The sequence below is a fragment of the Oncorhynchus mykiss genome, chromosome 2 (assembly GCF_013265735.2).
Source record: "Oncorhynchus mykiss isolate Arlee chromosome 2, USDA_OmykA_1.1, whole genome shotgun sequence".
Classification (NCBI taxonomy): Eukaryota; Metazoa; Chordata; class Actinopteri; order Salmoniformes; family Salmonidae; genus Oncorhynchus; species Oncorhynchus mykiss.
Window position 1 is genome coordinate 65,108,085 of NC_048566.1, and position 23,706 is coordinate 65,131,790.

The window sequence follows — 23,706 nt, forward strand, 5'->3', positions numbered from 1 at the left end:
ACAAACAACCCCTCAGATCTCCTAAAGAGAGGCGCACACACACACACACACAGAACACGGGGGATGTGAGGCGAGGAGGTGGGTGGGAGGGTGGGCAGTGCAGTCAGAGCCCTGGATTGGAGGGCTGGAGATGCTTTTTGCATTCCAATGAGACTCTGAAAACTCAGCACCAAGGTTAATCTAGATGTCAAAGTCTGCTGACAGCGCAGGAGATTGCTCCTGGGTGACATCCCATCTGAAGTCTTAACGCTGCAGTCAATTTCATCCCTCCCTCCAGGAAATGGAGTCAGGTTTGCCGTTTTTGTGGGAGTATGCATGACTGTACATGGCAGGATTTTCCAATTTTCTCTTCATTTTACACTCTTTTATGTTTCTGAGAGGATATATTCTGTTTTCTCATGTTTTGTCATGATACAATGCATGTGGTATTAGTGCTGTGTCTGCATGCATCTGGGACAACAGTCTGATCGACTGTTGCTCATTCTTTCAATCAGTCTAGGCCAACAAAACCATGCGACACTAAGTCAAGACAGAAATGTGTGAAACTGCTTTTGAAACAACTGCCATAGTTATCTGTCATAGTTAACTGCCATAGTTATCTGTCATAGTTATCTGCCTTAGTTATCTGTCATAGTTAATTGCCATAGTTATCTGTCATAGTTATCTGTCTTAGTTATCTGTCATAGTTATCTGTCATAGGAATAACATCTGCCAGAAGATGGCATCACAAAATCGACTTTTGACGGTTCTTCAAAACCCCTCTCCTGAACCTGTAGGGTTGTACTCGTCTCCAAGATAAGAGGGATAACTGCCAGTTTATAGTCTCATAACTAAAGGAGTGTTTCTCAAATCAGATAAGGACATTTTAATTAAATGCTTTGAAGGTAGGTCAAAAATGATTTATCATGCAGGGAAGGAGAGAGGGGATAACGACCTGTTGTTGCTAGGACGGCTGTTCTGCAACGCCAGCAGCTGATGCAAATGGACTCCATCAAGTACATTAGATATTCATCCTGTCCATAATTCAGTAACATTACTCTCCCAAAACATGACGAAAGTAGCAGGAAAAACTTGGTAAGCTGGAAACAAAAAAGGATCTTAGACCATGTTTTTGGTGTAAACTTGCAGGTCCTGCTGTGTGTATGGGGACAGGCGGAGATAGCAGAGGAGTGCTGCTGTAGCAAGCTAGCTCCGCAGGCCTCTGGGTTATGAAGTGCTCAAAGAGAGCTCATTTCAACTGCAATGTTCCGCTTTCCTGCCTCCCTCCTCACTCCTCCCCATCATGATTAAGGTCTTAAACCCCTCATCAATCGTCGGCCTCTTCACTGCAGCAGCCATAACACGACACCGGCAGCCAGCTCTGTTCTCCTCTCTGGCCAATAGACAGCGCTATATTACTGGGCTGAAACATGCTAAGCATACGACCTTCACTGCATTATCCCAGCTCTGCTCTGCCTCCTCACCTGACCTCAAGCGATTACCCCCAGCCAGGCCATCATATTTAAAGGATATCTAAAAGCTGGAGCCAAAACCTAATTTCATTGGTCATTTTCCCCCATTTCTGCAAGGTCAACTCATTAGAGTTGCAACCTTAGGCGCTTGTCCACTATCACCTCCTACCGGTCACAGTTACTTTACTTACGGTTATTAAGGCCATCTCCGGTAAGTGGAGGCCATCTCCGGTAAGTGGAGGCATTCTCCGGTAAGTGGAGGCCATCTCCGGTAAGTGGAGGCCATCTCCGGTAAGTGGAGGCCATGTATTTTTAGAAACAACTAATTCATCTCTTTTCTCTCTGATGGATAAATAAGACATAGACTTCACATAAAGACATGTCGCCCTCCACTTCTCTCTCCCCTCAATCGTCCACCCAAAGTCTCCCGCCCCGCCCCGTCCACAGTCTATCCCCCTCCCGCTGCTACCATCAGCACTAAAGCGTACTCTGTCCATGGGTCATTGAGCATTGATCAGCTTCAAGGTAAATGGAGTGTAAAATGCTTGGCTCTGGCCTTTCAGTCAAGTCACACACCTAATGATGAGAATCATCCTGAGGATACAGTGACAAGAGCCGTGATGTCTTGACACCTTCTGAAAACACAACGTCCCCTACACTGGGATTTATGCAGCACATTCCAACGGAGCTATAAGGGAGGGTAATGTGGACATATTTTATTTTGGTAACTGTTATCAAACTATGGTATATCTCATTTGAATATGATAGTATAGACTATCAATGTGCACTGTTCTTTACATTGTGGTTGCCTATAAGTTCCTTCCCTCAAGGTTACCTTGGAACATTTACATTTTAGTCATTAGCATACACGCTTATCCAGAACCACTGGATACATTTTCATACTGGTCCCCTGTAGGAGTCAAACCCACAACCCTAGCATTGCAAGAGCCATGCTCAACAACTGAGCTACATTCTCAATCCAGTGTGGAAATTGTTAATAAATGAGGCTCTGAGTCTGTTGTTTCCTATAGGAGCTTAGCTTGGGAAACAACCTCAGAAGTGACATGTCTGTTTCCTTCCAATTAGGACCTAATCTGGCACTAATAGTCTCTGTGCACTGCATATGATGTGTAAAATCTCCTAAGTCGCCCTAATGGCTTTTTTTTTCTCTTCAATTATAACCAGTCTGTAATTTGTGCACTCATCCATGGAGGAGGTGTTAGGAGAGGAAGAGGGCAGAATTGTTTACCAGTGGAGCCACAATCACAGGCTGGAGGAGAGGAGTGTACTGTGGTGCTCTACCAGGGGAAATCTCCATGACTTTGTGTGGGAGCTCAGGACTCATACAGCCGGGTGAATTGTAAAGCCATTGAATGCAGACAGCAGGAAGCAGCAGGCCTCAAACACGACAGGAATATTAAAGGAAGAGGCATCTTATCATACATAACTACAGTATGTCAGAGTCACACACCGGTCTTTGAAAGCTTCTGCAATCCTCCCCATCCCTGCTCGTTCATACAGAGAGAATGACTGGATCTCTCAAGGAATAAAATAGGAAACCAGATCAACAAATGTTCCTGTCACTTTCCCTTCCAAGCCAGATGCACCTAGGAAACTTTGTAGATGTGAATTCAGAGATTAAGGTGAAGAGTATTTTTTTATGTTGTGATTAGGTAGAAGATGGGAAAACTACTTTTCAACTTCTTGCTAAAAAAGATGAGAAAACTTTGAGTATCTCGCCATTCTAACGTGAAGGAACTTTTAATTTGAAAGAAAAGTACAGTATTTGTAAGTTTGACCAGATAATTCATATTGAAGCTTTTAAAATACATTTTTGTTGAAGTAGGCAAATGATTCTGTACATAAACGTTAATATGAAATTGATCACATAATAATATATCACCTTGTTAAAAAAATGAAGATAGGCAAAACATGGTGCCAGTTTGGCTCAGCATTGAATAATTATGGATTTATCATTGGGGTGTTATTGAGACTAAACACAACCTTGAATGATTACATTACTCAGCGTAAGCAAGAGGAGAGAGAGCGAAGGAGAGCGAGAGAAGGAGAGAGCGAAGGAGAGCGAGAGAGAGCGATAGAGAGGGAGGTAGAGAGAGTGAGCGTGAGAGAGGAGCACTTTCTCCCAAAGCCCCAGTGTTTGTCATCACAGCGTAATGTTCCAAACAGCCCCCATAGCTACAGAGTGCTCCATCACTAATACGTAATGAATAATTCACGTCACTGTGGTCTGCCATGTTTGCTATTGTTTAACATTGGGAGAGCTGAGAAAGATAAAGGATCGTTTGCAGAAATCTTGCGCACATTGAGAGAAGAAAACATTCTCAAGCCTGCATTACAATAATGCTTTAACTTGAATGTACGTGTACAGAGAATGGAAAATGAGAGGCAGTTACTACTATTATATGAATGTATAGTGTCTAGTAGCACATTTCCTGTATAAACTCCAGAAATTGAAACATCAGAGTCATGACTATCTGAAGGCAGTAGAATAACATTATCCACAACCTGGAAAACAAGATGAAGTATAATACAATGCCATATAAATGTCATTTTCAGAACACAGCCAGTGACAGCTTATACTGCTATATCATAGCTATAGCTCTTTGCTCTGGCTAGATGTACATGAGATACATGGTGATACAGAATGTGGGGCTGAGAGCAAATCTAAGACTAGATTACGCTGAAAGAACAACAGTGAGCTGGAATGAGGGGAAGTGGGGGCGCTATGTAAGATCATCATAAATTCATACTGTAACTGTATGCATCCTGCTCAGTCTGTCTAAGCTCACATCATGATTACGCTACTGACAGTCTACTTCCTGTTCATGTCTCAACCTAACATCCTGACTCGTAAGGTCACATTGTAATCAAATATCCAAATCAAATGATAAGACAATTAAATTCATTAAAAGCAACAGAAACAACACACTGACCAGGTGAAGAAAATAGTAACACAAATGAAAGATTATCAAAATATCTATAGGATTCACTCACCATTACAACACACCAAGAAACTAAAATAATCTAAATAGGAAATGAAATAAGTTAACATATTTTTGTGACATAGAAATTTACAGTATATACATTCAATTTTAAATTAAGATGACTGTGTTGATTGTTGGCTCTGTCTTCCCTATGAGTTCCACATCTCAATGAAAAGCTGTTTCCTCTCAGTAGCCAATCGCCTTGTCGGATCCAGAGTCAGAGAATAGATCCAGCCAATCGGAGTGCAGTAAGGCTTTCTTCAAAAAGTCCCTGCCAATTGTCTGACTTGCCAATAACAAGAGGTCATCTCCAACAGGTGACATACAGTACCCTTAGCAAGAAACATGGCAGATATCCACACGTTGAAAATAAAAATAAATAAAAAATATATATAATATATATTTATAAAATGAAAAAGAAAATCACCTGGGAGTTTGATCTTCTGTCAAGCTGTCAGGATACCAAAAGCAAACCATTTTTCCAGGGTTTTCAGCTTTTTTTTTTTCTGTGTACTTTTTGTAATTGAGTCATTTTCTAGCATTTTTTTTTTTTTTTTTTTTTTGTGATACTTTAAGTAGGCTGTTTTTACCAAAAAAAGAAATAATGTCCTCTTCATACAGTATTCAGTAACTGTACAATTTTAAATGCAGGTAAACAAAATGTAAAAGTGCTTTTTTAAATACTGTTATCCAGTGTATCGAAAGGAGTAGCAGGCACTTAAGTCCATCCCCATTTTGTAGGTGTTTGACAGTGGAGCAATAAGGTGCTCGTTGTTTGGGTTATTCCTGGGGTTTTGTTCATCTGTTGGGTAGAGACAGACAGAAAAACAGACAGATAGACAAACCCCAACGTACACTAGCCCAGGATGTCCAGGTAGACAGGCGTGGCTTTGCCCAAGGCATAGAGGATTTTCTGGATATCCTTGATGTTCAGCCTCTGCTGGGGCTCCCTCTGCCAGCAACCCAACATGATGTCATACACCTCCTTGGGACAAACTCGTGGCCTCTCCAAAACCCGTCCTTGCGTAATACACTCGATGACCTGGGGGCGAGAGAGAGCGAAAGAGGTCACAACCCAATTTAGAGTATTATACTGTTTACCAAGAGCACCACGAGACATTTACAGGCAGAATTATGTTTTGGTTAATCACCTTTACTACCATCCCACAGGCTATAGCACCACAATGTGTGTACTGTTACATGGACACAATGTCCAGGTCATAAGGAATATTTAGAAGTGAAAGGTTATGCAGTGCGCATAAACAAACACACAGATGCAGTGTTGTCAGACTTGCCTGTTGATGTAAATCGGGACATGTATCATTTTACATGTGATCCCTCTGGGGTATGGTGGGAATTAGGAGTGTATGAGCTGTATAGGTTGTTATCTATACATGTCACAATAAGGTTGCAGGACATTCGATTGGGCACCTGGGGAGCAGGTGAAGCCTAAAGCGGCACTGTTAGCCGAATTTGAAATAGAATTACAATGGAGCAGGCTGGAAACACAATTGAAATGTATTTACAGGAGGGCTGTGGTCACCATTTAAGCAATGCATTAAGTATATATACCACATCGTGGGTCCATTATTTTCCAATTTCCATCGTACAGCAGCCTAGCACAAGAATGTACTGTGTAGTCAAACCTTCTAGGGTTGCTATTAGCGAGAGCCCTTGTGTGAAGGAGAACAATGGCAGAACAGACAGCCATTTTCTTCCTAATATTTTTTTTTTGCAAGCTGGAATAAAAATATAAGAGGACCAATGTTTCTATAGCACATCTGTGCTGTTTCCGTGTGATGTTGTTAGGCTACATCGTATCATTGTTTCCTCCTCAGAGTGCACTGTCGAATAAGTGATTATATCAAGTTCTTTGTGGATGGATTTAACTAGCTTGCTAGTAAGTACGCTACACATTAGGAGATTAGAAGACCATCAGTTGAATATGGACTGAAAGACAGACGAGGACCACTAATGCACCATTCATTACGCCTGAGGAGTCCGTTGCGTCGGCTGTCATTCATTTCAATGGGGAACGTCCACAGTTGAAGGCTCTGTTGTGAAAAGTTACCAAACCACAGAACAAGAAGAAAATGTGGTTTTCTGCGATGGCTTTATGGGATTGCTAGCAATATGTAAACAATTACCTATTCCTATAAGTGATGTTTTATTATCACTTGAAACAAAATGTTTCTCCTGTCTTGAATGAAAATATCACTTTTATTTTTAATATGACCTCTGATGAGACTAGTCGCTCCTTCATCTTGTCTTGTATTGTGGTGAAACCCTATGCTCTTCGTTCAGTAGCGGAACGAAATTGCATGAAGATGACGTACGGCTTAATAAAGAGGACCTCTAACCAAGGTGAAAAGAGTGAAACGGGGCGGGATCATCGACTTAACAAATCGGGTGCTGTAGGTGTCCTGGAGGGGAGGTAGTTTGCGTTGGGCAGACAGCACCACCCTCTGGAGAGCAGTTGCGGGCGGTGCAGTTGCCGTACCAGGCGGTGACATAGCCCAACAGGAAAATCTTAAATGTGCATCTGTAAAAGTTTGTGAGGGTTTTAGGGGCCAAGCCAAATGTATTTTTCTGAAGTCTATGATCAGCTCTTTTGTTTTTGTTGACGATGAATGAGAGGTTATTTTCCTGCCACCACTCTCCCAGGGCCCTCACCTCCTCCCTGTAGACTGTCTTTTCATTGTTGGTAATCAGGCCTACTTTTACTTACTTAGCTCTTATGGTTGTCCATCGTATTCGATGATGACTTCCACTGAGTTAACGGTGAATTCTTTGGTGACTGTAGAGTCCAATCCGAGATCCACAAACTTTATTGGATGTGGGGCAGTGTTGGCAGATATGCAGTCTGTGTTGGCAGGGGCAGGCATGGTTGTATGTCTCCTGAGCTGTTTTTGATGTCTCTTTGTGCTCCTCTCCTCCTCCCACCTCTGTACACCGCTGGTGGAATGGTTGGCAGCAGCATCCTCTGGGGCCCCTGTGTTGAGGATCAGCGAAGTGGAGTTATTGTTTCCTACCTTCACCACTTGGGGGCGGCCCGTCGGGAAGTCCAGGACCCAGTTGCACAGGGCGGGGTGTATACCCAGGGTCCCGAGCTTAATGATGAGCTTGGAGGGTACTATGGCGTTGAAGGCTGAGCTATAGTCAATAAACAGCATTCTTACATAGGTATTCCTCTTGTCCAGATGGGATAGAGCAGTGTGCAGTGCGATGGCGATTGCATCGTCTGTGGAGCTATTGGGGCGGTAAGCAAATTGAAGTGGGTCTAGGGTGTCAGGTAAGGTAGAGGGGATATGATCCTTAACTAGCCTCTCAAAGCACTTCATGATTACAGAATTGATTGCTACGGGGATAGTCATTTAGTTCAGTTACCTTTGCTTTCTTGGGTACAGGAACAATGGTGGACATCATGAAGCATGTGGGGACAGCAGACTGAGATAGGGAGAGATTGAACATGTCCGTAATACTCCAGCCAGCTGGTCTGCGCATGCTCTGAGGACGCGGCTAGGGATGCCGTCTGGGCCGGCAGCCTTGCGAGGGTTAACACGCTTAAATGTGTTACTCATGTCAGCCACGGAGAAGGAGAGCCCATAGTCCTTGGTAACGGGCTGCATCGGTGGCACTGTGCTATCCTCAAAGCGGGTGAAGGTGTTTAGCTTGTCCGGAAGCAAGCCGTTGGTGTCCACAACATGGCTGATTTTCCCTTTGTAGTCCATGATTGTCTGTGGACCCTGCCACATACATCTCGTGTCTGAGCCATTGAATTGCGACTCCACTGTCTCTGTACTGAGTTTTCGCCTGTTTGATTGCCTTACGGAGGGAATAACTACACTGTTTGTATTTGGCCATATTCCCAGTCACCTTGCCATGGTTAAATGCGGTGGTTCGCACTTTCAGTGTTGCACAAATGCTGCCTATCTATCCACGTTTTCTGATTTGGGTAGGTCACAGTGGGTACAACATCTCCTATACACTTTCTGATCAACTCAGTCAACATATCCGTGTATTCGTCAATGTTATTCTAAGAGGCTTCCCGGAACATATCCCAGTCCCCATGATCATAACAATCTCGAAGCATGGATTCCTATTGGTCATACCAGTGTTGAATAGACCTTAGCACGGGTACTTCCTGTTTGAGTTTCTGCCTCTAGGAAGGGAGGACCCACATTTTAATTGCATAGACCATCAGGGGAAATCCAGAATATCAAAAGTGTTGCACAAGCATGAAGATCGAGGGGGCGGAGGGGTCGTTCCTGCAGCTGTGCCCACATGCAGGAAACCAATGGGTTAGTCGAGGGTGGGCACAATCAAAATGGATGGAAAATTACCTAAACCACACATACCGTAATTGTCAGGTATAGTACGATTTTATTTTACATCAATGAAATATCCAATTAATGGTGGTCAACATTGAGAGAAAGAGGCATAGTTTTTGCGCTCTAATGCACTGAAGTGGGCTGCTCCTGCCCCCCAGCTGAGAATGGAATGTTCAAAATGAAACAAATACTTGACATTATTGATAACCTATTGATCTGGTGTTTTCTGTTGAATGAGTATGAGAATAGCTTCAGGTTCACATCCACAGTCAAAGACAAAATAACCTGTCATGAGCAATAATTACCAATTAATCCACTCTGTGCTGTGTCAAACAGGTCAGGGATGACAACGGGATTGCAATGCTAGTTAGGCACACTCTTCAGTTTTATGTTATGTTGTTTATGCTGTCATGTTATTTTGCTCTGCTGCTCATTGTGATTAGATAGCAGGTGTGTTTATTGCTACATATTATACAGAAACCTGTTTAGCAAAAAATAAGACTACTTAAATCTAGGGTTAAACAATTACAATTGAGTTGGATAGCTTTGTTGTGCAGTCTGTGTCTATTTTAGGAACAGTGAGAGGCTGTGTTGTCATCAGCGTGATATGCTGTCTGCACAACTGTAGCCCGAAGGCGAAGAGCTCTTTCCACAGGCGTTCAGTCAGTGAGTCACCCCTCAGCCCCCCAGACTGCAGCCCAGCCTTGTTACATTTACATTCACAGCACCTCCACATAATTCATATTTATAAAAGACTTCTGGCGTGGGAGACCTTGTTGTTTCTCTACCTATGGCTGGCCTCAGCATTGATTTATAATGCTGCTTTTCAGCTCTCAACGTAATAAGACAAGTTAGAAAAGCTGAAAGCTGCCGTAAATATATTAATTTGATAAACAATGTCCCTGTCAAACTGTACATGCTGATGTTTGGCTAGAACCCCAAGCAGTGTTCTGACATTTTAATTATCATGCATTTTTAGGTTTGGTGGTCTGCACTGTGTATTATTGCAACCCACTATTTCACCAAAGTCGCTGCACAACAGTAAATTAGTATAGTGCTTCTGTCAATGTCTACAGTGTGATGTATTTCTGCTTGAGAGGAAGATCAGTGGCACATGACTGCACATTATCATTACTGTCATGTACTGTATATAGAGGACCTGCAACAAAATGGCTGCTCACCTCTTATTACCCTTTATTTTTTTAGTGTGATTTATGGTGTCTGAAAGGCATGTGTGTGTTTGTGTGTAAGTGGGAGTTGAGACTGGGAATGATTTGATTTCAACACGCTCAGCTCACACTAGTATAATGTAGGTGCTGCTCTCTTGTCATCTTTGCTTAAGTCAGGGATAGGCAACTTTAATCTGAACTCATCACGAGGGGCCGCAGTTGCTTGCGGGTCTGCAAACCCACCCACATCCATAAACACATTTTAAAGGCCTCACTCTTGACAGTAGACAGACATCCAGTTAATTTCGCCATGGGGCGTAGAGAAAACGTTGCAGTTTTAAAGCAAGTTTGCAGCAATACTACATATGTGGCCATGGGGCGGAGAGAAGATTTTGCAATTTTGTAACTCATTTCATGCAATTCTACTCATTTTGCCATGGAGTGGAAAAAATGTCTGCAGTTTTTAATATGATATCTGAGTGAGACTGACTAACAAAATCAATGGCGACCACGATTACTAAATTCAGATAGCTGGCCACTAGACTCATTTACTAGACTAATTTACTCATCTAAAAATGTTTTGCTGACATGGGCTAATGGACTGACTCGCAGTAATTATGTTTCCATTAAGTTGTCCAGTGTTTTTTTGTCGACATGTAGAAAGTTTGCATAGAAAATAGATGTGTCAATTGCCTGCAAGGGTGTTTCCATTTAACCATCTTGTGTCGATAAAAACCTGCTGGATATAATGACATCACATCTAAAACTAAAAATGTTTTGTAAAAACCTAGTGTCAAATAAAAAAAATCTTGGTTGAAGTGTTTCCATTAACCATTTAGGCAAAATGCGCATATGAAGAAATTGTTGACAGCCTGTATCCCTCCCACCTATCTATTTTATGTTTCAGATGCCCCACGAAAGCCAGTGTGAATAAAATGCAATAATTGACTAATATTTTCTGTATTCTTATAATTCTCATGTGCCGATCAACGTATCGCCACGGTCTACGGGCGCCATGGTGAAATTTACACTCCTGTAGATCTGAAATAATTGGAAGGGCGAATCTTGTCAGCCAACCAGAAAAAAAAGTGACGCAATTCAGGCATTCTTGAAAGTCAGCACAATCGTTGTCCTGCAAAGAAACGTTATTAAAAAACATCACGTGTCCCGTGTATCTTCAAAAGTATTCGGCAATCATAATTTATTTGAAAAACAGTTTCCATCATCATTTGTCGCAATAAAGAAAGTTAAAAATAAAATAAATAAATAAAATGTCGAACAGATAAAAATGTTGTCCATCTTGGCAGAATGCCTCCTATTGCTGCCGTTTCCATTTCACATTTTTATTTTTTTCTCACATTGCTTTTGTCGAATAAACCTGGGTCAATGGAATCCTGCCTAGTGACTGGCATAACAAGAGAAAAACTGCTGATGCACAACCACATTTCAAAATTGCACCATGTTTATTCTACTATTCTAACTTGCAACAGTAAATTGAGGGGGGGATTGATCCGAGGGCCTTCAAAAGGGGAGCTGTGGGACGCCAGTTGCCCATCCCTGATTTACGTCTTAATTGATTTCTCTTCTAGTCCAATATTGAGCCCAAAGGCCACTCTAAGAATAGGCCAATTAACCTCACACTGCACCATTCTAGGGATTAGTAAGAGACTGTACTGGATAGTAGTCTTGGCCAACTGTTGGATGCAGGTTACTGCATTGTGTGGTTTTGTTGCTTATTATCATCACTGTATTGCAGAAAAAATGGCAGTATACGAAGATGGGTGTGCTTGGCCAACAGAACAGGAAATATCTCTACATTTGGCCCATGAGGTCTGTCAACAGCCTTCATATTGGATTTACTTTCTAAACCCAAAATACAGGCATACTGCATACCGGTACCCCCTGTATATAGCCTCGTTATTGTTATTTGATTGTGTTACTTTTCATTATTTTTTACTTTAGTTTAATTGGTAAATATTTTCTTAACTCTTTCTTGAACTGCACTGTTGGTTAAGAGCTTGAAAGTAAGCTACAGTACCTCATTGTTGGCCAGTTGAAACCATGGCTGCTTCCCGTAGGTGAAGATCTCCCAGAGGATCACGCCAAAGCTCCACACGTCGCTCTCTGTAGTGAACTTCCTGTACATGATGCTCTCAGGGGGCATCCAACGGATGGGCAGCATGGTGTGGCCCCCCACCTGGAAGCGAGAGAGAGCGAGAGAGAGAGAGAGAACAACAGATGTCAGCACACAGCGTTATAGACCTGGACTAACGGCTCAAAGGGATTTGAAGGTTAAATCACAACTGAAAAAGAAAAAAAAGAAAACTACTGTACATGTGAAAGAAACTGTAAAGAATACTTTTTTTAATTACATATTCACCGAAAGGCATGCAGCAGACACACTTCGAATACTTCTAGATGGTCTTTTCTAGTTGTTTTTTAAAAAAAAACGTGTATTTTTCTTATAAAATATTTGAGAAGAAGGGAAACCTACACAGCCCTGTAACACAGAAGATGAAGAAGAGTCAATGAGGCTCAGCTGGGAGGAGGAAGAGAAGATGGAGCCAAGAGAGGGAAGGAAAAAGGATCCATTAAAGAAGTTTGACAGCTTCAAGCCATGCAGCAACATAAATGAAGTCTTCCCCTCAGCCTTCCCTTCCCACTGTCTGTCTGACTGCCAGATATTATAAGAGTAAAACAATGAGCTACTAATCATCTGCGCCCTCCTCTTTAACTCAAAAGGATCGTTTCAAAATCGGTTTCCTATTCATGTAAATTGCACTGTGTTAATCATATCTGTGGAAGAGTTGAACAAGAGTGACGTTTCAATGGTGGATGTCTGATTATTGTTACTTTCAACTCTTAAGTGGTAGCTGCATATTAATTACAGAGCTCATTAGCACTGAGCTCACTATGGGTCAAGGTATTGACGGAGCATGTGAATACAAAAGAAGTTAACATTACATTACATTCCCACATGAATTATACTGTAGCTACAAAGGATCGGTCTACCATGTTCTCCATCTATAATAACAGTGTATTATAGCATCCGTTCCTGTTCTGGTGATTATGTATTGTTGGTTTTCTTTGTTCAATTTGGCCCGCTGAACATTATAATAAGTTGTTGCGTTTTACAACATCTTCAACATACTCACCCATTCCTTCTCCCCCTCCTCCTCCTCCTCCTCCTCCTCCTCGTCCGCCTGCTCTCCTTTTTAAAGATTTATGACGGTTTATTAATGAGATCATGGTAAAATGTCTGCCGGACCAGGTCCCATAAAGCCTGTGTGAACATGTAACCCTAACGACTACCACACTCTAGTGATCTTCTTCCAAAGCTGAAAAGAGAAAAAAAGGGCAGGATGTTTCAAAAATAAAATGTTTTCATGTGTTCAATCATATAAATAACCCATATAGCTTATTGTAAATAAGGCAGATGCACATTTCAAATGTGTGTGTACTGTGCAGAGAAGGGTATAACAGTTTTAATGCATTTTTTTGGCACATTAGGGAAAGGGCTATTTGTCTATCATGCAATCCACACTACAACCCTAATAACCACTGTAAAATCAACTTAAATGTTCTTACCTCGAATCCTCACCTTTGTCATAGCTCTACCCTACTATACCATCTCCTGATTCAATCCTAGTACAGTACATTTGCAAGGGACTCAGAAATGAATTGGTATCCCTGCTGCAATGACCTGACACTCTTTCCATTCTGCTGAACCCCTGACTATTGACTTCATGTGAACAGATTGTTCTTCACCAGACCAATGTTGTTGGCACTACATGGTACACCACACCCTAGAATGCAGGCTGGTGTCCAAAACAGTAGAACAGGAGGATGATACAAATTCACATACCGTTTTAAAGACTTACCACAGTTCTATGATATTTGCAAAATTCATAGGTTGTACAAGTGACTGCCAAAATAATGGAAACACTTGAGTAAATGAGAGATACAAAGTATATTGAAACCAGGTGCTTCTACACAGGTGTGGTTCCTGAGTTAATTAGGCAATTAACATCCCATCATTGTTAGGGTCAGGTATAAAATGCTGGGCAGGCCATTATTTTGGCTACAGTGGCTATGCCCCCATAGGATGCCAACGCCCCCGTCCACAGGGCTCCGAGTGGTCACCGAATGGTTTGATGAGCACGAAAAGAAAAACAATGTAAACCATATGCCATGACCGTCTCAGTCACCAGATCTCAACTAAATTGAACACTTATGGGAGATTCTGGGGCGGCGCATGAGACAGAGTTTTCCACCACCATTAACAAACCCACCAAATGATGGAATTTCTCATAGAAGAATGGTGTTGCATCCCTCCAATAGAGTTCCAGACACTTGTAGGTTCTATGCCAAGGTGCATTGAATCTGTTTTGACCTGTGGGGGCCTAACATCCCATTAAGACACTTTATGTTGGTGTTTCCTTTATTTTGGCAGTTACCTGTATCTGCAAGACAGATTTGTGTTTGTTATGGTAGCTCTGTCTGTCTTGGAAGACTAGATCTGGTTTTCGGAGTCATGTATTTGTTAACTTGTTTATGTGTTTGTGTGTCTGTGTGTTGGGAGATTACATTAATTGATTGAATTTCAATCAATCTTAATGGCTTCTCCCTGGCAAGCACCACCCTGAATTCAGTCTGGGGTTGAACGGAGGACCGTGGAAGCATATCAATCAGAGTGTGGCCTTCCCTTGTAGCGGAATTAAAACTGTCAGGGTGATGACAAAAACACCAACACAATTTAAAAGCATAGCACAATTAGCATATAGAGAGAAATTAAAGTATAGGTAATTTGTGTACTCAGACTGACGATAACATATACATTGATTGAAGCAACCGTCATATACATTTTCAATACTGTCCTTCCATGTACAGTCTGGTCCATAATTATTGGTACCACTGATAACGATGAGCAAAAAAATATACTCTAATTATACACATATTGCATGCAAAACAAAAAGACAATTGTATTATTATATACTGATACAATTGCTCAGAGAATGAGATCTTGTTTAACAGCTAATAATACAATTATCAGGGTAAAAAAATATATATTGGCACCCCTGTTTTCAGAACTCCAACACCCTACCTGTGCGAGGATAATGACACTGAGCCTATATCTAAAATGTTGGAGTTGGAGAACACGTTGGGAGGGATCTTAGACCATTCATTCATACAGAATCTTTCCAGATCCTTGATATCCTTCGTCTGCGCTTATAGTTCGGAGACTGAGATGGCCATTGCAAAATGTTTATTTTGTGTTCAATTAAGCATTTCTTCGTGGATTTTGATGTGTGCTTGGGGTCTTGCTGGAATATCCACTTGCCGCCAAGTGTCATGCTCCCGGTATAGGCAACCAGGTTTTGGCTAAAAGTGAATGAAGTTCATGATAGCGTTGACCTTTAACTAGGACCACAGAGCCAGTGGAAGCAAAATAGTCCCATAACATCAATGATCCACCACCATATTTTACTGTAAGTTTGAGGTACTTTTCTGCATACGCTTCAGTTTTTCGATGCCAAACCCACCACTGGTGTGTGTGGCCAAAGAGCTCTATTTTCATGTCATCTGACCATAGCACCGGTTCCAATCCAAGTGCCAATACCGTTTATCAAATTCCAGGCGGCGTTATGGTCAGATGACATGAAAATAGAGCTCTTTGGCCACACACACCAGTGGTGGGTTTGGCGTCGAAAAACAGAAGCGTATGCAGAAAAGTACCTCAAACCTACAGTCAAATATGGTGGTGGATCTTTAATGCTATTTTGTACGGTATTTTTTGCTCATCTTTATCAAGGGTGACAATAATTATGGACCTGACTGTATGTCATTACGTTCTAAAGAGCAGATGAATCATTATAATGAAGCTTTCCTCATTTGGGACAATGGCATTGGACTGTTGGATTAACATTGCAGTTTACCAACAGTGGCTGTTGAGGAAGTGTAAAGGAATTATACACCCAGCATAGTTAGTTAAACAGTGATCTGAATGAAAATGCATTCCTCTATGACGTGATGTCATGCTAACATTGTCCGCTGCCTCTCAAACTGCTGCATGACACATGCTCAATGCACATTCATGTGCATGTCAAGGTTGCCTGCCTTCGCGTTGCCTTTCAGATTCACATAGCCTTGCTATTTGTTGTATCGTTTCCAACAGGGTCTATGAAGCCATGTCATACTTCTCAGCTCACAAACACAGTGCCATGTCAGATCTGTGTGCCTGCCTGCAGACTGAGAACCAACAGCTAATTTGGTTTGGGGGAGCCCGGGCATCATTTTCATTATACAGATGGGGCTGTCAGATATGCTGCCTGTGAAAAACCTAGCTCAGACTGTGCTCTTGCTTACTGTGTCATATCCCCTGAGGGCAGTTTTCTTGGTTTTCCTGAAGGAGAGGAGCGGACGTCAATATGTCAGCAGTGTCAGGGAGATATGTTCTTGGCAGCCGCCCCAATTTATAATCACTCAACAACAGGGAATGTGTCCAATGCAGTTACGACCTCCTAATCTCTCAGCTCTGTCAGTGGACCATACAGCAGGCCTGGTCTGGCAGAGATGCCCAGGTCCAAAATGGCAAAGTCCCAAAGACGCTGCCAGACCAACAGGGGGCAGTCCAGCAGTCCTGGTAGTAGTCTGGTGGTGATTCCGTCTCTCACTGGCTTTTCTTTCTATACCATACCTTAGTATCTAAAAGGAGAAAAGCCACATGACCCCACTCTCTGAGGGTGTCTCAGGGGGAGGTGGGACGTGAAAAAAAAGAATTTCTGTGTGAAATATAAATGTGTTTTTTTGCATGTCCCAACTTCCCCTGATACACCCTCTGAGAGTGGGGTCACGGCCAGCAATTAGAGTTAAGTGCCTTGCTCAAGGGCACATCCACAGATTTTTCACCCTGTCGGCTCGGGGATTCCAACTAGCGACATTTCAGTTACTGGCCCAACGCTCTAACCAGTAGGCTACCTGCCACCCATTTTACTTAGCTGCTTATTGCGAAGGTACCATTAAGGAACAGTAGCCTGCAGAACACATTAAGTAGGATGAGACTCAATGGACTATTTGACATTTACTGCAAATGTAACTTCTTTTTCACAATGGCAATTACAGTCTGTATCTAGTGAAAATCCCCTGTGCCACAGTAATAATCCCTTTGTAATGCCAGCACAGCTTCAGCAACTCCATTCTCATCTCGGCTAAGAGCTCTATATTCTGGTCACCGGGAAGAAGTCAAAGAAATACTATTTTGCTACAAACAAAATAGAGCAAGAGTGGTTCTGCCCTAGACGTGGCACATCTTCACAAATGGACATATTGAGCATGCATCACTTCTCCTTGTACATTTGTGCATTAGTAAAGGTAAAGAGTTCAGGGCAGGGCAGGTATCAGTAAAGGTCAACAAACACAGGCAGGTGAATGCAGGGTCACCGTCCACAGCCACTGTGTCAAAATACCACCTGTTCTCTAAAAACACTGGACGGTGACCAAAAATACATTATTGAGTTGATTATGAATGTACAGTATAGCTTGATTTAACAAACATGCAAATACATTTACAACATGGAATCATTTGTTATCTATAAAACATATGAAGGTGCTTACCCTGTAGTAGTCTGTGCTGTAGATGTCCCTGGACATTCCAAAGTCACCAATCTTCACCAGCAGGCCGTTGCCCACCAGGCAGTTCCGAGTGGCTAAATCACGGTGCACAAAGTGCTGGGAGGCCAGGTACATCATCCCCGCGGCGATCTGAGTGGCAATGTGCAGCATCTGAGACAGGCCCAGCTCCCCATTGGTCTGCAGCGGCTGTCCGTCAACCAGGATCATAGCGTCGGGCCCATGGGCTCTGTGGATTGGAACGGGAGGGAGGGAGGCAGGCAGGAAGTCATCAAACCAAAAAGGACTTGAGCTCAGACTTAGTGAACTTGTCTCAAGACAGAATCACCATAACTAACTTCATATTGCATTTTGAAATGGATTATTATTATAGCTGTGAATAGTATGTGACAGAGGTATGTTATTCAGTTGTAATGGATTGGACATTAGATGCATTTTACAGTCAACCTTTAATTGAGACAGGAACATTTACAATGTCATTAATGTACAGGGCCACTGGGTGCAAAACCAACAGGAGCTTCTCCGTATGAATTAATTCAGAGAAACATTCACGGAAATGCTATTAGTCATGACATTTGCATGTGTAAAGCCACCAGCAAGCCGGCGTCTGCCTGATCTGTCTCTGCTATTGAGCACCAACGTTCCCTGCCACTGCAGAGGATCCAGAGGTTTAACAATATCCAACTATAAAGGGAGATCAGCCATCTCATTTGCAATCTGAGTCACAGTTTCCCCAGTCTGTGGCGGCTCAGTCAGCAGTCTGCCGTTACACAGTGTTCTGTGGTTTTACACTTAACAGGTCATCGCTACTTAATGTACAGTGTGGCGAATAGGAAGTCGCTGCTGCTGGCACTGGGTGACAGGTCTAGTGGAAAACATAAACATTGTATTTTCCCTCCTGTTTCTTGTACGCTACAACGTTTCTCTGAGGGGAAACAATCTATGAATTACAGCCTGATGCTTGCGGTACGACCTCAGGGTTGTTTACTTGAATGTAGAAATTAGGAAATGGACAATAACTTATTTTATCTCTGGAAATGATCACATCTATTGCGTTTCTGGCCAAAGGGTTTATTGTATGACCACCTCTAACACTGCTGATCATTATGTGTACAGTGGATCAGTACATCACTACTGGGGTGCACACAACCTGCCATTCATTGTTTAGTCTATAGACAGCTTGATATTGGTAAACAGTGGGAGATGTGCGACCCCCCCCCCCCCCCCCCCCCCGCCCCCACACACACACCTCTATTAAGCTGAGTAAACTTCCACAACCCCAAAAACATATATATGAAGTCTGTTTCTCAGCTTGTGTTACTCATGGGCTACACCAAAGACAATGTTTAGAAGTTAGTAAGAGTTTAGCACGTCTTGCTTATCTCACACATTTCTCTGCTTTATTCAGCTGAGTAAACTTAGCAAATCCAACTACACACATGATAAAAAATGATGTTTCTCCGTTGACAGCTTGTAATCCTTGGCTACAGCACCCAAAGACAGAATTTAGTAAGAGTTGAGCACATCTTGCTTATCCCACACATGTCTACTGTATTCAGCTGAGTAAACTTTCCAAATTCCCCCAACACACATTAAAAAAGTATTCCTCAGTTCTCAGCTTGTAATACTCATGGGCTACATCACCCAAAGACTCATTTACAGAACTTAGTGGAGAGCTGAGCACGTCTTGTGCGTTCAGTTGACACAGTTTACCTGAGAAACTTGTTGAGGTCCCCGTGCTTCATGTACTCAAAGACCATGATGAGGGGGTCTCCATCCACACACACGCCGTAGAACTTGACAATGTGCTCGTGCTGCAGGTTGGTCAATAGTTCCGCTTCCCTCTGGAAATCTTTTCTCGCTGCAAGGGTGGGGTCCTTCAGCGTCTGAGAAAATACAAGGGTGGGGTCCTTCAGCGTCTGAGAAAATACAAGGGTGGGGTCCTTCAGGGTCTTAGGAATACAAGGGTGTTTAACTGCTTAGCAAAGTATGATACTGTTGGACATAGGTTTTTCTCAAAGAAACAGAGCATTAAAGTTTTTTGGCTTCCTTACAATGAACCCTGGATAAACACTGACACCCACACACAAAATAACCTCTGGCTGGTGCAAACACAACAGAGACAGGGTAATAAATGGAGCAGGGAGCGGTAAAGCACTTTAATCTTTCCATTTGAGGAGCAGAACATGAACCAAACATTTCTTGACATGTTGTCACAATGACCCGGCAAACTGTACAGCTTTACAGAAGCAGATCATTTTGTAATTGACTTCATTAGGCGTCCCATACACAATCTGACATTTCATTATATAGCCGTGATAAGAGGCTCCGTGCCTCACCAGATGTAGACGCTGTTGTTGTCTACCGTATTGGCTAAGAGTTATGGTATCATTATTGACGAGCTTATCGGCTGGAAATAAACCTCCCTAAATTCCCACCTATGAAATAGCTTGGCCTTACGCTCAATCTCTTGTCTCTCTCTGATCCTCCAAATGTAAAAGGTAGGATTTACTCCTTACTGAGTCTGGGATGACTGCCAAGCCGTCATTGCTGGTTGCTTCTCCATTAAAAAATGAAACATTTTGCAGCTGTACTGTAAACTAAAGTTTGGAAACAAAATGCATGTTTCCCAGGAAATGGTCATGATACAATCCTCTACTTTTGTAAACCAAAATGATCATTCATAGAATTCATAACACTATCTAACAGATATTTTGATATTCAACCATGATAATCACAAGATTTTTCTAATGCTGTATTCATTTTAATTCTCTTGGATGACTTGATATGACGATGCAAAGGGGAATTTGAATGTATGGCAGTGCCCATGGCAAGGCATCCATCCCTATTCTCCCGGATGCTTTGTTACCCTATGCTGCTAGAGGAGTGGTGTGTTCCTAGTCCACCCGGATGTACAGGACAGACTAGAGAGACAGCCAGCTAGCTAGCACAGACACACAGAGTAAACCGTTTTTACAAGGAGGCTCCCAGACTTGTTGACCTACACATATTTCAAATATATCCTGACATTCCATTATAACCTATATCAAATATACAGTGCATTCGGAAAGTATTCAGACCCCTTGACTTTGTTCACATTTTGTTACATTACATCCTTATTCTAAAATTGATTAAATAGTTTTTTCCCCCTCATCAATCTACACACAATACTCCATAATGACAAAGCAAAAACAGGTTTTTCTACATTTTTGCAAATGTATAAAAATGTCAAACTGAAATATCACATTTACATAAGTATTCAAACCCTTTACTCAGTACTTTGTTGAAGCAGAAGTCTTCATGGGTATGACACTACAAGCTTGGCACACCTGTATTTGGGGAGTTTTTCCCATTCTTCTCTGCAGATCCTCTCAAGCTCTGTCAGGTTGGAGGGGAGCTTTGCTGCACAGTTATTTTCAGGTCTCTCCAGAGATGTTTGATTGAGTTCAAGTCCGGGCTCTGGCTGGGCCATTCAAGGACATTCAGGCTTGGAGTTGAGTTCAATCTTGGTTTCATCAGACGAGAGAATCTTGTTTCTCATGGTCTGAGAGTCTTTAGGTGCCTTTTGGCAAACTCCAAGCGGGTTGTCATGTGCCTTTTACTGAGGTGTGGATTCCATCTAGCTACTACCATAAAGGCCTGATTGGTGGAGTGCTGCAGAAATGGTTGTCCTTCTGGAAGGTTCTCCCCTCTCCACATAGAAACTCTGGAGCTCTGTCAGAGTGACCATCGGGTTCTTGGTCACCTCCCTGACCAAGGCCCTTCTACCCTGATTGCTGATTGTTCAGTTTGGATGGGCGGCCAGCTCTAGGAAGAGTCTTGGTGGTTCCAAACTTCTTCCATTTAAGACTGATGGAGGCCACTGTGTTCTTGTGGACATTCAAAGCTGCATAAATGTTTTGGTACCCTTCCCAAGATCTGTGCCTCGATACAATCTTGTATCGTCGCTCTAAGGACAATTCCTTCGACCTCACCCCTTGGTTTTTGCTCTGACATGCACTGTCAACTGTGGGACCTTATATAGACAGGTGTGTGCCTTTTCAAATCATGTCCAATCAATTGAATTTACCACAGGTGGACTCCAATCAAGTTGTAGAAACATCTCAAGGATGATCAATGGAAGCAGGATGCACCTGAGCTCAATTTCGAGTCTCATAGCAAAGGGTCTGAATAATTATGTAAATAATGTATTTCTGTCATTATGGGGTATTGTGTGTAGATAATGAGAAAAAAATATAGATTTGAACCATTTTAGAATAAGGCTTTAATGTCACAAAATGTGGAAAAAGTATACACTTCTGTATATTTGTCTGTCATCTATTTCAATAGGATCCACTCTGGTGACTGGGGATGTGAAGAAAGAGAAAAAAAGGAAGAAAAAGCCAGCTCCGTGTTGCCACCATTACTCTTGATCAAAGCATCTGAAGAGTAGAACATTTTGGGAGATGATTTAACATCCCTCACAGACAGCCTTATTGCTTCAGCTGCAGCCTTGGCGCCTCTGTAAGGTCGGCCTCTTTCTCCTGCCTGTGCACTGCGGTTCCCTCCCTCCTGCTCCACACTATCATGGCTAACATCATTCCATGGATGAGCGCCTTGATGAAGAGTGATGGTGACAAGAGAGGAACAGTGATAAATGTGCCCCTTGTCACCAAACGGGATCACCATGATACTGTGACCCCCTCCTTCAGCATCTAGGTACCTTTTATGACCTTTGAACTTTAATATCCTCAACCCCTGTCAGTTGAAATTCGCATTTTAACACAGAGGTTACAGTCAAAATCTTTACGTGAAATTGAATAAATCAAGCACAAGAATTAATGACAGTCACTTCTCATTCAAGATTGTGACAGTACAACCCACTGCGTTTAAGAATGGATTTGACAAATGTCATGTGGCCAGCTATCAATATCATGTGATAATTTAAACAGGATTTTTTGGAGGGGAGAATAACGAATGACTCAATTTCATTGTGCACTAACTCAAAATGGATGCCACTGTAAACAGGTCCTCTGTTAGGTGTCTCAGCATCAACTAGAGCTGATATAACACAATCCCAATAGACCTGATTAACCTCGAAGCTGTGAACATCTATACCTTCGTAATAATGGATTGTAAATTCATGAACAATCATAATAGGTACACGAGCTGTTTGGTGGCCACCACTAGTGTTCTAAAATACCTAAGTAAAAAATGTTATATACATGTATATATATATTTTTTGGGACAACTTTTACTTTTACATTCCTACAGAAAATGATGTACTTTTTACTCCATACATTTTCCCTGACACCCAAAAGTACTCGTTACATTTTGAATGCTTAGCAGGACAGGAAAATTGTATAATTCACACACGTATCAAGAGAACATCCCTGGTCATCCCTACTGCCTCTGATGCAGCGGACTCACTAAACACATGCTTCATTTGGAAATTATGTCTGAGTGTTGGAGCGTGCCCCCGGCTATTCATAATAAAAAAAAGAAAAGGATACCGTCTATTTTCTTTATAAGGAATTTGAAATGATTTATACTTTAACTTTTAATACTTACATATATTTTTGCAATTACATTTACTTTTGATACTTATGAATATTTTAAAATCAAATATTTTTAGACATTTTACTCAAGTATGATTTTACTGGGTGACTTTCACTTGAGTCATTTTCTAATAAGGTATCATTACTTTTACTCAAGTATGACATTTGGGTACTTTTTCCACCAGTGGCTACCACCTTAATCAAGCCCCAACAGCAATCCAGGAGTACTCCTCTAAAGTTGCATAGATATTGATCGCTTTATCTAGCATTAGTAGTGTGTTACAAGGTACACACATTATGGCCCTGGTTGAATGACAGATGTAGGGTTTTGGTCTTAGTGCTGCAACCAATCCCACTGAGACCCATTTAGGATCAGGAAGTCTATGAACACCCTTAAGCATCACTAACAATCAGCTATATTATAACATGCCTCCTAAGACAGCCAGACATACAGTGCCTTGCGAAAGTATTCGGCCCCCTTGAACTTTGCGACCTTTTGCCACATTTCAGGCTTCAAACATAAAGATATAAAACTGTATTTTTTGTGAAGAATCAACAACAAGTGGGACACAATCATGAAGTGG

At 42.0% G+C, this 23,706-nt stretch overlaps 1 protein-coding gene across 6 annotated transcripts in view; it reads right to left on the reverse strand.

The window, feature by feature from the left end:
- Positions 1-3,189: 3,189 nt before the first annotated feature.
- ntrk3a (neurotrophic tyrosine kinase, receptor, type 3a) overlaps positions 3,190-23,706 on the reverse strand; it is a 254,726-nt gene continuing 234,209 nt past the window's right edge. For 2 of the 6 annotated variants that reach the window (XM_021568341.2, XM_036953120.1), the window contains 5 exons: positions 19,299-19,504; positions 17,571-17,814; positions 12,451-12,456; positions 11,995-12,153; positions 3,190-5,498 (listed from right to left, as the gene is read on the reverse strand). In XM_021568341.2, the coding sequence (XP_021424016.1) occupies positions 5,313-5,498; positions 11,995-12,153; positions 12,451-12,456; positions 17,571-17,814; positions 19,299-19,504 (801 nt within the window). In that variant the 3' untranslated portion in view covers positions 3,190-5,312. The remainder of the gene's footprint in view (positions 5,499-11,994; positions 12,154-12,450; positions 12,457-17,570; positions 17,815-19,298; positions 19,505-23,706) is intronic. The other 4 variants (XM_021568366.2, XM_036953153.1, XM_036953144.1 and 1 more) reach the window with 3 other exon arrangements.